The sequence below is a fragment of the Rhinopithecus bieti genome, unplaced genomic scaffold (genome assembly GCF_001698545.2).
Source record: "Rhinopithecus bieti isolate Rb0 unplaced genomic scaffold, ASM169854v2 scaffold_52849, whole genome shotgun sequence".
In the NCBI taxonomy this organism is placed as follows: Eukaryota; Metazoa; Chordata; class Mammalia; order Primates; family Cercopithecidae; genus Rhinopithecus; species Rhinopithecus bieti.
Window position 1 is genome coordinate 90,712 of NW_016820685.1, and position 12,862 is coordinate 103,573.

The 12,862-nt window shown below is 37.9% G+C and overlaps 1 protein-coding gene across 2 annotated transcripts in view; it reads left to right on the forward strand.

Annotated features, from left to right (window-relative positions):
* PNPT1 (polyribonucleotide nucleotidyltransferase 1) overlaps positions 1-12,862 on the forward strand; it is a 59,686-nt gene that overhangs the window by 20,364 nt on the left and 26,460 nt on the right. For both annotated transcript variants that reach the window (XM_017859893.1, XM_017859894.1), the window contains exons 9-14: positions 392-578; positions 1,419-1,470; positions 2,091-2,148; positions 5,133-5,229; positions 5,984-6,086; positions 11,264-11,334. In XM_017859893.1, coding sequence (XP_017715382.1) covers positions 392-578; positions 1,419-1,470; positions 2,091-2,148; positions 5,133-5,229; positions 5,984-6,086; positions 11,264-11,334 — 568 coding nt within the window. The remainder of the gene's footprint in view (positions 1-391; positions 579-1,418; positions 1,471-2,090; positions 2,149-5,132; positions 5,230-5,983; positions 6,087-11,263; positions 11,335-12,862) is intronic.

The window sequence follows — 12,862 nt, forward strand, 5'->3', positions numbered from 1 at the left end:
AAAAAAAAAAAAAAAAAGTATTAAAAACAAAAGCATTTGTATACTTTTAAAGATTTAATTTTTATCTTATGTGACTTATAGCTCAATAAAACTTATTTTTTAAATATATACATAATTTATTTTTTTCTTCTGTTTCATTTTTTATGGGAAATCCCTCCTTAAACTTAAGGAGAATATAAACCTAAATATAGATATCAAGGTATCTTTATTCATTTACTGCTGCTTATATTTTGGAAGTATGTTGATTCTGAGGAAAGAAATCAAGGTGGATCTATCACTAAGAAGTAAAATTGATCTGTAATATTTATGTCATGTCATGGTATTTGAAAATGTTACATTACTAAGAACTTCGATGGCAGTCATTTTTTTTTTTTCTTTTTCCTTTAAATAGTCATGTTGGAAGCCTCTGCAGAGAACATTTTACAGCAGGACTTTTGCCATGCTATCAAAGTGGGAGTGAAATATACCCAGCAAATAATTCAGGGCATTCAGCAGTTGGTAAAAGAAATTGGTGTTACCAAGAGGACGCCTCAGAAGTTATTTACCCCTTCGCCAGAGATTGTGAAACATACTCATAAGTAAGAACATCTATGCAAATGAAAATATGAAATTGTCATCAGATTTAATTTCTTCGTGGGAGAGAAACTTCCCATGGAAGCACTGCCCATCCGTTACTTCGTAAATAGCCCTTTTCTGTTTTAAGAGTCATTCTCATAAATATTTGTTTACTTCCTTAAAAAGGATAAGCCCACATCACACTTGTAAGGCCTAACTTTGAATCTCAAATGAAATAGGGTGTTTATTGGTCAAGATTCAGGTAATCACCACATCTCTCCATGTCTGGGAAAAAGAAAATAAATAAGATACTTGAATATCTAAGGAAGCTGTTGGAATTCTCAAAAAGAAATCAGATGTAATCACTGTTACATGCCCAGTGCTTAGAACGTTAGGCAGACACTCCGTAAATGTAAATGAATCACTGGAAAATTATTTTATTTGAAAAAGTTGAAAAGGTTAAAACTTTCCCTTAATGTCAGTTGCACAGCCATCAGTCAGAAATTAAATTAACTCTTCCTAGCAAAAGAGTTTCCTGTGATAATTGAGCCAAAATGGGTAGAATGAAGAAAGGAAGAGGTTAAAAAGAGTATGTGAAAGGTGAAATTAATTGAACAATTAAAAAAAAGAGAACAGGATACCACATGTAGTTTCCCCTGAGAGGGTGAGAGAAAGAAATTTGGGTTCTATGCCGTAAATAGTAAACAGATTAGCAATGATAAATAGCAATATAAATTTTTAATTCTTTCTGAAGTATTTTTAAAGTTTTAGCTGATTATTAAATATTTCAGTTTTGTTTGTAATAGAAACTGCCTCATGTTTCCAAATATTATTATGCTAACATTTATTTTGTGCTTAAATAGACTCGCTATGGAGAGACTCTATGCAGTTTTTACAGATTACGAACATGAAAAAGTAGGTATACCAGAGTTGTGTCTTCTATAATTGCGCTAGGAATACATTTTGTCATAACTCATGTAATTTTATGAATGTTAGTCCTATTTTATTAAAATCTCTAAACAAAAGCTAACAAAAGCCTAATTGTTTCTCCATTCTTTTGTTTTGTTTTGTTTTTGAGACAGAGTCTCTCTCTGTCTCCCAGGCTGGAGTGCAGTGGTGTGATCTCAGCTCACCGCAACTTTCACCTTCCAGCGATTCTTCTGCCTCAGCCTCCCAAGTAGCTGGGATTGCAGGTGCACGCCACCACACCCAGCTATCTTCTGTATTTTTAGTAGAGACGAGGTTTCACCATGTTGGCCAGGCTGGTCTCGAACTCCTGGCTTCAAGTGATCTGCCCACTTTGGCCACCCAAAGTTCTTTTCTTTTTAGTGTAAGTTTTAGGGGAGTGCACAAATGTATTTGAATGAATTAACAGGTAATATTTGTCATAAATCAATAACCAATTCCAGTGTTTTAAAGAATATTACAGTTAGATAAATCTGAGTAATTCACAATGTGTTCATTGTATAACAATTAGAAAATAGAAATGTTAAATGTCATGTATATGTAATAACTGAACCTCAACTTTCTTTTAGGTTTCCAGAGATGAAGCTGTTAACAAAATAAGATTAGATACAGAGGAACAACTAAAAGGTAAATTTCATTTTATTTTATTTTGTTTTTTTGCTGAGGGCAGCTTTAATAAGGCATGGCCTGACTCTTGCTTCTTGGGATTAAAGATCAAAGAGGAAAGGCATCACATCTGTAGGAAAAGAAGAGTTCAAAGGACTTTGAACTTTACAGCTGCTGTTCCCTAGACCTGGAATGCTCTCTCATAGCAGGTGGTCTTCTTCTAACTCAAGGTTCAAATGCCACCTCTTCTCCAAAGCCTCCCCGAGCTGTTTCGGGGAAAGAGAAAGTCTCCTTTGCACAGAATCGCTATTACTGTGTATTTTTTAATTTTAAAAGTGTTGAAAGAAATAATAGACTTTTTTTAAAACTTTGGTTGAAGATCTCAAATAAAAGTTACTCTCATTGCTTCGCAGCTTTATTTTCAGTAAACTTGCAATAATGATAGGTCACAGGGTTACTGCTAAATTAACTTCTATGAATGTGGCTAGCACTACATTTGATGCAGAGTAGGTACCTAGTAAATGTTGAATGTGAATGTTCCTGATCTTTTCTGAATCAAATTCTTATCATACAAGAAATGTAACCTGGTATTTTGTCATTTGAAAACACAAATATATTCTTTAAAATTATTGAGTTGTTGATCTGTGAAATTGCAGTGTTAATAATACCTGGTTTATGGGGATTAAATGAGTGAGTCATTTACATCTGTGCCTGGCACACAGTAAGTGTTCAATAAATGTTAACTGATGCTATTCTTATTCTTAATACCTAGTGGAATCATAAGATACAGAACTTAGGTAATTTAGCTCTCCAGAAATTATTAAGCAAAGGATCTTACTGCATAATATAAACCTAACACAAATTGAATATAAATGAAGTATGACATAGTTTTTGTTAATTTTTCTAATAGACAAATATACTTTCACATGAATATTTATTTTAAGATAAAAAACTGGCCAGGTGTGGTGGCTCATGCCTGTAATCCCAGCACTTTGGGAGGCCAAAGCAGGTGGATCACTTAAGGTCAGGAGTTCAAGACCAGCCTGGCCAATATGGTGAAACCACATCTCTACCAAAAATACAAAAATTAGGCAGGTGTGGTGGCAGGCGCCTGTAATCCCAGCTACTCAGGAGGCTGAGGCACAAGAATCGCTTGAACCTGTTAGGCAGAAGTTGTAGTGAGCTGAGATCGCCACTGCACTCCAGCCTGGGCAATAGAGCAAGACTCCATCTCAAAAAAAAAAAAAAAAAAAATGCTGTTGGCATTGATATTAAGGCCATTAATTGCTAATGTCATTGAATAAGTTTAGTCCTTTCTTCAACTACATTCATCCAGTGCTAAGAAAGAAATAGCAAATATTGTCTTATTTTAAAAGAAAATGACTTTTGTTTGTATTATACATAGTAGAATAGCTTCACGACCCTCTGGGTTGATAGGATATTTTAAATGTTTTGGTACTGATTGTTCTCCTTTCTAAGTATAACTCAAAGCAGAAAAGATATTAAAGTCTAATATTAAAAATTATTCTTATCTGAGGAAGATACGATACTAATATATCTTTCTTTGATCACTTATGTTTTGGTTACTTTGAAGTTATATTTAATAAACCATACACATGAGAGAACAGTACTTAAAACTTGGCATAAATTAATTGATAGGGTAGAGTAGCTTAACATCTAAACTCTAAGCTAAAAATAAAATAAAATAAAACCATAAGCCTTTGCGGCTGACAGATCTGTATTCAGGTCACAGCTGTATCAGTTACTATCTGTGTGGTCTCAGACAGTTTACTCCACCTCTTTATTTTTTATTTATTTATTTATTTTTAACTCACTGGTTATCTCTTACACAGCACTCCACCCCTTTAAGCTTCAGTTTTTTCTTCTGTAGAATGGGAATAATAAAATTTATTTCATAAATTATTATGAAAGTTAAAAGTATTAAAAAACCAATAATGTGCCTGGCTCATGAAAGCATTTGACAAATATTAGATAGAAAACAGTCTGTAGGGATTTATAATATATTTTTTAAATTGTTCCCCAATTTGCAGATTTAGATTAAAGGCAAAAGAGTGAGGGTGACTACTCTTAAAACTGTCAGTTAGGCCAGGTGTGGTGGCTCACGCCTGTAATCCCAGCACTTTGGGAGGCCAAGGTAGGCGGATCATCTGAGGTCAGGAGTTCGAGCCCAGCCTGAAGGCCAGCCTGACCAACATGGAGAAACCCAGTCTCTACTAAAAATGCAAAAATTAACTGGGTGTGTTGGCACATGCCTGTAACCCCGGCTACTAGGGAGGCTGAGGCAGAAGAATTGCTTGAACCCGGGAGGCGAAGGTTGTGGTGAGCTGAGATCATGCCATTGCACTTTAGCATGGGCAACAAGAGTGAAACTCCGTTTCAAAAAAAAACAAAAAAAGACTGTCAGACCTTTCCATAAAGGTTGGCTGGATTCTTCTGGTAACATAATAGAGAAGGGAACTGATGGGCCAGGCGCAGTGGCTCACGCCTGTAATCCTGGCACTTTGGGAGGCCGAGGCAGGCAGATTGCCTGACTTCAGGAGTTACAAGAGCAGCCTGGGCAACATGGTAATACCCCGTCTCCACTAAAATACAAAAAATTAGCCGGATGTGGTGGTGCACGCCTGTAGTTCTAGCTACTCAGGAGGCTAAGGCAGGAGAATTGCTTGAACCCAGGAGACAGAGGTTGCAGTGAGCCAAGATTGCGCCATTGCACTCCAACCTGGGCAACAGAGCGAGACTTTGTCTCCAAAAAAAAAAAAAGAAAGAAAATTAAATTCTCAATAACAACACCATTGTGGTACTTGGTACTTGATATGTCACAGTTGCTTGAGAACATTTATCTACTTTGTTTGCCTGAGGACTAAATGTTCAGAGTCATCTCCCTTGGTTGATTCCTGTAGTTAGTTGATTTTATGCTATGACCTTTAGAGAAATCCTATCTCCTAAAAGTAAAACCTTTGTCTTGGTTTGTCTTTTTTCTATAGAAAAATTTCCAGAGGCCGATCCATATGAAATAATAGAATCCTTCAATGTTGTTGCAAAGGAAGTTTTTAGAAGTATGATTTTGAATGAATACAAAAGGTAAACATACCCTTTTTTGTTGAAATTTAAGTATGCACTGTCTCTGCAAGTTGCCTTGAAAATAGAAACTTGATCAAAGAAAGTTTGTTTTTTTCAAGTGAACAGTAAAGAATTATAATATTTGCTATATAAATGGACACCTATTGAAGAAAGAAGATACATAGATATGTGACCATCTGTCTTGGGCCTTGTGTGTAAAGCAGTGCACTTCAGGATTCCCTTGAGGGCAATTTTTTTTTTTTTTTTTTTTTTTTGAGACAGAGTCTCGCTCTGTCGCCCAGGCTGAGTGCAGTGGCGCAATCTCGGCCCACTGCAAGCTCTGCCTCCCGGGTTCACACCATTCTCCCCTCTCAGCCTCCCAAGTAGCTGGGACTACAGGTACCCACCACCACGCCCAGCTACTTTTTTGTATTTTTAGTAGAGACGGGGTTTCACCATGTTAGCCAGGATGGTCTCGATCTCCTGACCTCGTGATCTGCCTGCCTTGGCCTCCCAAAGTGCTGGGTTTACAAGCGTGAGCCACCGCACCTGGCCTACCTGTAGAGCTTTTTAACAACACAGTAATATAGGTTCAACTTCAGACATTCTGATTCAGTGATATTCAGGATAGTGCTCAAGTATCTATTATTTTTTAAAGTTCCACAGGGGATTATGATATGCAACTGAGACTGAGAACTTCCTGGCAGAAATAAACACGTGTGATTTATCTGATTTCCAGTATGACTTCATGTACTTATTTCCTGTATCACTATAGGTGTGATGGTCGGGATTTGACTTCACTTAGGAATATAAGTTGTGAGGTAGATACGTTTAAAACCCTTCATGGATCAGCATTATTTCAAAGAGGACAAACACAGGTAATTTATGTAAAAAGCTCTAATTATTTGCTGAATTAAGAATGTTTAATTAGATCTAATAGAAGTACATTAGTAGATGCTGTAGGTTTTGTCATATGGTATATATTATTTATTTAAATTAATATCTGGCAGTTCTTGTTTGTTTGTTTAGTTTGAGACAGGTTCTTGCTTTGTCACTCAGGCTCCAGTGCAGTGGCACAATCATAGCTCATTGAAACCTCGAACTCCTGGACTCAGGTGATCCTCCCATCTCAGCTTCCCAAGTAGCTGGGACTACAGGCGTGTGCCACCATGCCTGGTTAATTAAAACTTATTTTTTTGTAGAGACAAGGTCTTACTCTGTTGCCCAAGGTGGTCTCAAACTCTTGGCCTCGAGCAATCCTCCTACCACAGCCTCCCAGTGTTCTGGGATTACAGGCATGAACCACTACGCTTTAGTCGTGTGTTTTTTATGTAATCTTAACAGTTTATTTGAGGTATAATTGCTATTCAATAAACTATGTTGTTTAAAATGTGTGATTTGGCAACTTTTCGCATGTATACAACTGAAAAATCAGTTAAGATAATGAACGGGCCAGGCATGGTAGCTCATGCTTATAATTCCAGCACTTTGGGAGGCCCAGGAGGGAGGATTGCTTGAGGCCAGGAGTTCGAGGTTGCAATGAGCTGTGGTCTTGCCATTGCATTCCAGCCCGGACTACCGAGCAAGACCCTGTCTCTTAAAATATTTAAAAATGAAAAAGATAATGAACATATCAGTTACCCCCAAGAGTTTCCTCATGCCTTTTTGTAATTCCTTCTTCCTGCCCCCCACCTCCTCAAGAGACTACTGATCTGCTTTTGTCACTATAAATTAGTTTGCATTTTCTAGAATTATCTGGTATTTCTGTTGTATCTTTCTTTTAACATCGGGTATACAAAATTGAGTAACTCAGACTCCAGTTTATGGCATATTGTCATTGTTGACCTATTAAAGGCCCACATTGTTTTCTCCATGTAGCCTGTACAGTTCTATTCTTTTTCTATTCTTTTTTCTTTACATAGGCACCCACTCTTGTATTTAACAGGTAGCCTTCTGGTTCTCCTTCTGTTCGTTTATTAATATTTACCTACCTCTGTATTCATTGTTCTATGTACCATATTATGCTTTATACTTCTTTCCCACATTGTTTCTTTAATTCTATCAATCTGATAGGTACCAAGTAGTATCTTTTTGCTTTAATTTGTATTTTCCTGATTACTAGTGAGGCTGAGCATTATTTATATGACAGCCAGTCAACATGGTCACTGCACAAACCATGCCCTGGAGAACTGCACACCTCCAGGGCACTATTTTCACATGAATATTGTCCCCTGGAGTTGTGCAGTGTGGTGACCCTGCTTCAGGTTTGCCCTTTTATGAATTTTCTGTCCATATCCTTTGGCCAGCTTTTCTTTATTTAATATGGCTTACTGTATTTTACCTGCTATTTTGCAGTAATTTCTTAAGTGTTTTAAATATTAATTCTTTTTGGTAACAAACTTTATATATATATATGTCTCCTTTATTGATTGCCTTTTAACTTTGTCTGCGGTAGTCTACTATGTTTAGAGTAAATCTGAAATCTTTAGTTCTGATATAAATTCTTCTGTACCTTAAAGTCACAAAGTTACTCACCTACTTTTTCTATTAGCTTTCTAGTTTTAGCTGTCAAATTTAGACCATTAGTCGATCTTTGAGTTTATTCCTACACGTTGTATAAAATGAAAACCTCCATAGTGAGCCAATTTTACATTATTTACTAATACTTTATTTTTGTCAATGACTTGAGATGTTACCTTATGATAGTCAGAGTTTATAAACACATTGTTAAGCTATATCTTTTTTCATTGTTACGTGAATTTTCTGGGCCACTGTCAAACTATTTTAATTATTATGATTTAGGGATATATTTTAATATCTGAGAAGCAAGTCATCTTCCCTGTTTGTTTAATCCCCTCAAAATTATCTTAAACTTTAGGTACACTTGTTCCTTTGTTTGAATTTTAGTATTATATCAAGTTCTCAAAATATCCTTTTAGGATTTACAATTATAATTGCACTAAATCTTTATATTAATCTGAGAGAAGAATGATACTTTTATAATTTAAGTTAGAGTCTTTACAATGAATATAGTCTGTGTCACCTTTGATTCAGGTTTTGTTTTATGCTCTTTAGTCAAGTTTTTAAAATGCCTTTATTAAGATATTCTGCATACTTTTGTTATCCATTGTGACAAGCTCTGGCTTTGTAGCTGTAGTACTTAGTCCATTCATGTTAAATTTAAACACTGATGTGATTGAATTTACTGTCATTTTATTATTTTTCTTTTGCCCTTCTGTTTTTTGTTTCTCTATTTTTTACTTTCATTCAGGCTTTTTGAATGAATTAAATTTTTTTTAGAATTTTATTTTAATTTGCCTATTTATTTTTTAGCTGTACCTCTGAATTATTTTCCAGTGATTACTGTAGAAATTACAGCATACATCTATAACTTCTCACAGGTCTTTTTATTTATATATTTTAAAATTTTGTAGAGACAGGGTTTTGCCATATTGCCCAGGCTAGTCTTGAATTCCTGGGCTCCAGCAGTCCAGTCCTCCTGCCTTGGCCTCCCAAAGTGCTGGTATTACAGGCGTGAGCCACCATGCCAGGCCCTCACAGTCTTTTTAGAATTAATTTTGTACCACTTAACATAAAATGAAGAAACTTTGAAACCATTTAGGTGCATTTCCCACCTCTTCTGTCCTTTATATTGCAGTTGTCTTATGAGTTACATCTGTATGTGTCATAAACCCCCACAAGGCGGTGTTACAACTTCCCTACAATCATGTCTTTTAAAGAAGTAATAAGAAAAAGACAGGCTTTTATATTGGCCCACATATTTACCATTTCTGGTGCTTTTTATTCCTTTCTGAAGATCCAAGTATGGATCCAGTATCATTTCCCTTCATTCTGACAAGACTTCCTTTAATATCATCCTGTGAGTTTTCTTTTTTTGAGATGGAGTCTCGCTCTGTTGCCCAGGCTGCAGTGCAGTGGGGCGATCTGTGGCGCGATCTTGGTTCACAGCAAGCTCTGCCTTCCGGGTTCATGCCATTCTCCTGCCTCAGTCTCCCGAGTAGCTGGGACTACAGCTGGCCACCAACATGCCCGGCTAATTTTTTTGTATTTTTAGTAGAGACGGGGTTTCACCGTGTTAGCCAGGATGGTCTCAATCTCCTGACCTCGTGATCCGCCTGCCTCAGCCTCCCAAAGTGCTGGGGATTACAGGTGTGAGCCACTCCGCCTAGCCCATCATATGAGTTTTCTATTAACAAATTCTTATTTTTTGTTTTTCTGAAATGTCTTTATTTTGCCTCTGTGTACAAAGAATCTTTTTGCTGGGTATAGAATTCTGGGGTGAGCCTTTTTTTCTTTTAGCGCCTAAATATGTTTCAGTGGTTTTGTTCTCCATGTTTTCTGATGAAAAAGACACATTCAAATCATTATTCCTTATATATTATTATTGTTTTCATGTGGGTGCTTTCAAGATTTGCTCTTTATCTTTGGTTTTCAGCATTATGATTGAAAGATATGATTTCCTTTGCATTTATCCTGCTAAAAGTGTCCTGAGCCTAAATCTGTACATTCATGTCTTTTACCACACTTGAGAATTTTCATCGATTATTTCTTCAAATATTTTTTCCTGTGTCATTCTCTCTTCTTGTCTTCTGGAATTGCAGCTGCACATATCCTTTTGATACGGTCCCACAGGTCACTGCAACTATATTCTCTTTCCTCTCTTCTGCAAATTGGACAATTTCTGTTCATTCATCTTCATGCTTACTGACTCTTGCCATCTCTTTTCCATTATGAGATATTAAAGTTTTCAATTGTGGAATTTCCACTTTTTTTTTTTTTTAATGTCCTTTGAGTATAGTTATAATAGCTGTTAAAAATCTTTTGTCACCGGGCGCAGTGGCTCACACCTGTAATCCCAGCACTTTGGGAGGCCAAGGCAGGTGGATCACAAGGTCAGGAGATCGAGATCATCCTGGCTAACACAGTGAAACCCCGTCTCTACTCAAAATACAAAAAATTCACTGGGTGTGGTGGCACACGCCTGTAATCCCAGCTACTCAGGAGGCTGAGGTAGGAGAATCGTCTGAACCCGGGAGGTGGAGGTTGCAGTGAGCAAGATCATGCCCCTGTACTCCAGCCTGGGCAACAGAGCAAGACTGTATCTCAAAAAAAAAAAAAAGAAATCTTTTGTCTGCTAATCTACCAGCTTAATCAACTCAGAATCAGCCTCCATTCCTGTTCTTATTTCTTGATAATGGGCCCTGTTTCCTGTTTCCTTGTAGGTTGTTTTCTGGATGTTGTGAATGATACATTGTAGAGTCTCTGGATTATGTTATGTCTCTACAAAGAAGACTGATTTTCTTAATTTTTTTTTTTCTTTTTCTGAGACGGAGACTTGCTCTGTTGCCCAGGCTGGAGTACAGTGGTGTGATCTCGGCTCACTGCAAGCTCCACCTCTCGGGTTCAAGCTATTCTTCTGCCTCAGCCTCCCAAGTAGCTAGGGCTACAGGCACACGCCACCATGCGCAGCTAATTTTTGTATTTTTAGTAGAGACAGGGTTTCACCATATTGGCCAGGCTGATCTCAAACTCCTGACCTCGTGATCCGCCTGCAGGGTTTCACCATATTGGCCAGGCTGATCTTGAACTCCTGACCTCGTGATCCGCCCACCTCAGCCTCCCAAAGTGCTGGGGTTACAGGTGTGGGCCACCACGCCTGGCCTGATTTTTTTTTTTTAAATTTTAAGCAGACAATTGTATTGGCTGAACCTGTATTGAGGCTTCCTTAGCGTACTCTCATACATAGTTCTTAAAAATATTACTTTCTTTTCCTGCCTTCTTTCCCCAGCACTCCTACTGCAGTGCTTTACATATGTAGTCTGTGCGATGTTACAACTTTGGATTATTGAGGTTTACACATAGTATGAATATTTATAGAACAAATAAGTGTATACTGCACTTAGTAGCGTGGCAAGCTTTGTGTAGGATGTACTTATCCCATTTTTTTAAGAGTGAGTTGGATTCTTCAAGTATTTTTAGTTTTCATCTTTGTGGTTAGTATATTAAAGCCTGAGGAATTCTTTTTCTTTTTTAGGTGCTTTGTACTGTTACGTTTGATTCATTAGAATCCAGTATTAAGTCAGATCAAGTTATAACAGCTATAAAGTAAGTTATGTTTTTATGATGTTTGTTATGTTTTATGATGTCCTAGTATATAATTAAAGTTACGTGGTATATTATTATTTTTTTTTTTTTTTTTTTTTTTTTTTTTTTGAGACGGAGTCTCGCTCTGTCGCCCAGGCTGGAGTGCAGTGGCTGGATCTCGGCTCACTGCAAGCTCCGCCTCCCGGGTTTTACGCCATTCCCCTGCCTCAGCCTCCCGAGTAGCTGGGACTACAGGCGTCCGCCACCTCGCCCGGCTAGTTTTTTTGTATTTTTTAGTAGAGACGGGGTTTCAGCATGTTAGCCAGGATGGTCTCGATCTCCTGACCTCGTGATCCGCCCGCCTCGGCCTCCCAAAGTGCTGGGATTACAGGCTTGAGCCACCGCGCCCGGCCTTATTGTTACTTTTTTAACCTGTGTTTTTGTACTTCATTTTTCTGTTTACATCATCATGATTTCAAAGGATTTTGTGTGTGTGCTAGATTGTCTTCTAAATTACTGATTTGGAACAAATGTTAGTAAAGCATTTAATTCTTTAATGTGAGTACATTTAGTTCGTTCTCTGTCTCTAGAATGATTTCTTAGGACAGACTTCCTTGGTAATCTTGAATGGATTGGTTTTTCTATTCGAAACAAGAGAGCAAATAAATACACAAAAGCCCCCGTTGCTGAAAATGATCTGGAGGCTGTTAATGAAAAACCTTGTTAATGAAAAGCCTTGTCGAATCCCATTGTGATTTTGTGTTCAGAAATACTTGGCTGTCCTCCTCTACCCCTAAAAAGTCAACAGTAAAATCATGCTGATAAATTTTGATGATAAGAATCTGTATTGCAGGCTGGGCGAGGTGGCTCACGCCTGTAATTCCAGCACTTTGGGAGGCCGAGACGGGTGGATCACAAGGTCAGGAGATCGAGACCATCCTGGCTAACACGGTGAAACCCCATCTCTACTAAAAAATACAAAAAACTAGCCGGGTGAGGTGGCGGGCACCTGTAGTCCCAGCTACTCAGGAGGCTGAGGCAGGAGAATGGCATGAACCCGGGAAGCGGAGCTTGCAGTGAGCCGAGATCGCACCACTGCACTCCAGCTTGGGCGACAGAGCAAGACTCTGTCTCAAAAAAAAAAAAAAAAAATCTGTATTGCAGTCCTCACCAGCATTATTGCATAGAGTCTTGACACTCATAGCCAGTTCTTTATTTTCCTCAGTGCGTAGTAGGGCTACTTTCTGTTCCTGGTTAAGGGTCTCAGAAGACCACAGGGCCTCGCCTCCCTTTGCCTGCTGCCCAACTGATGGGGATAATTCCCAGTATCTTCAGGATAGCCGCTGTACTTGTTTTCCATGTATCTGATAGGATCGACAGTGGAGCTGTGTGTGTGAAGGTGGAATGTAGAACACTGGGCTTGGTCCTCCAAATATTCTGGTCTTAGGTCTATAATCTGTGTAAATAAAGGGGCACACATCGTCACTCAGCCACACTGGCCTTTGGTTTCTATTTCTATTTCTTTTTTTTTTTTTTTTTTTTTTTTTTT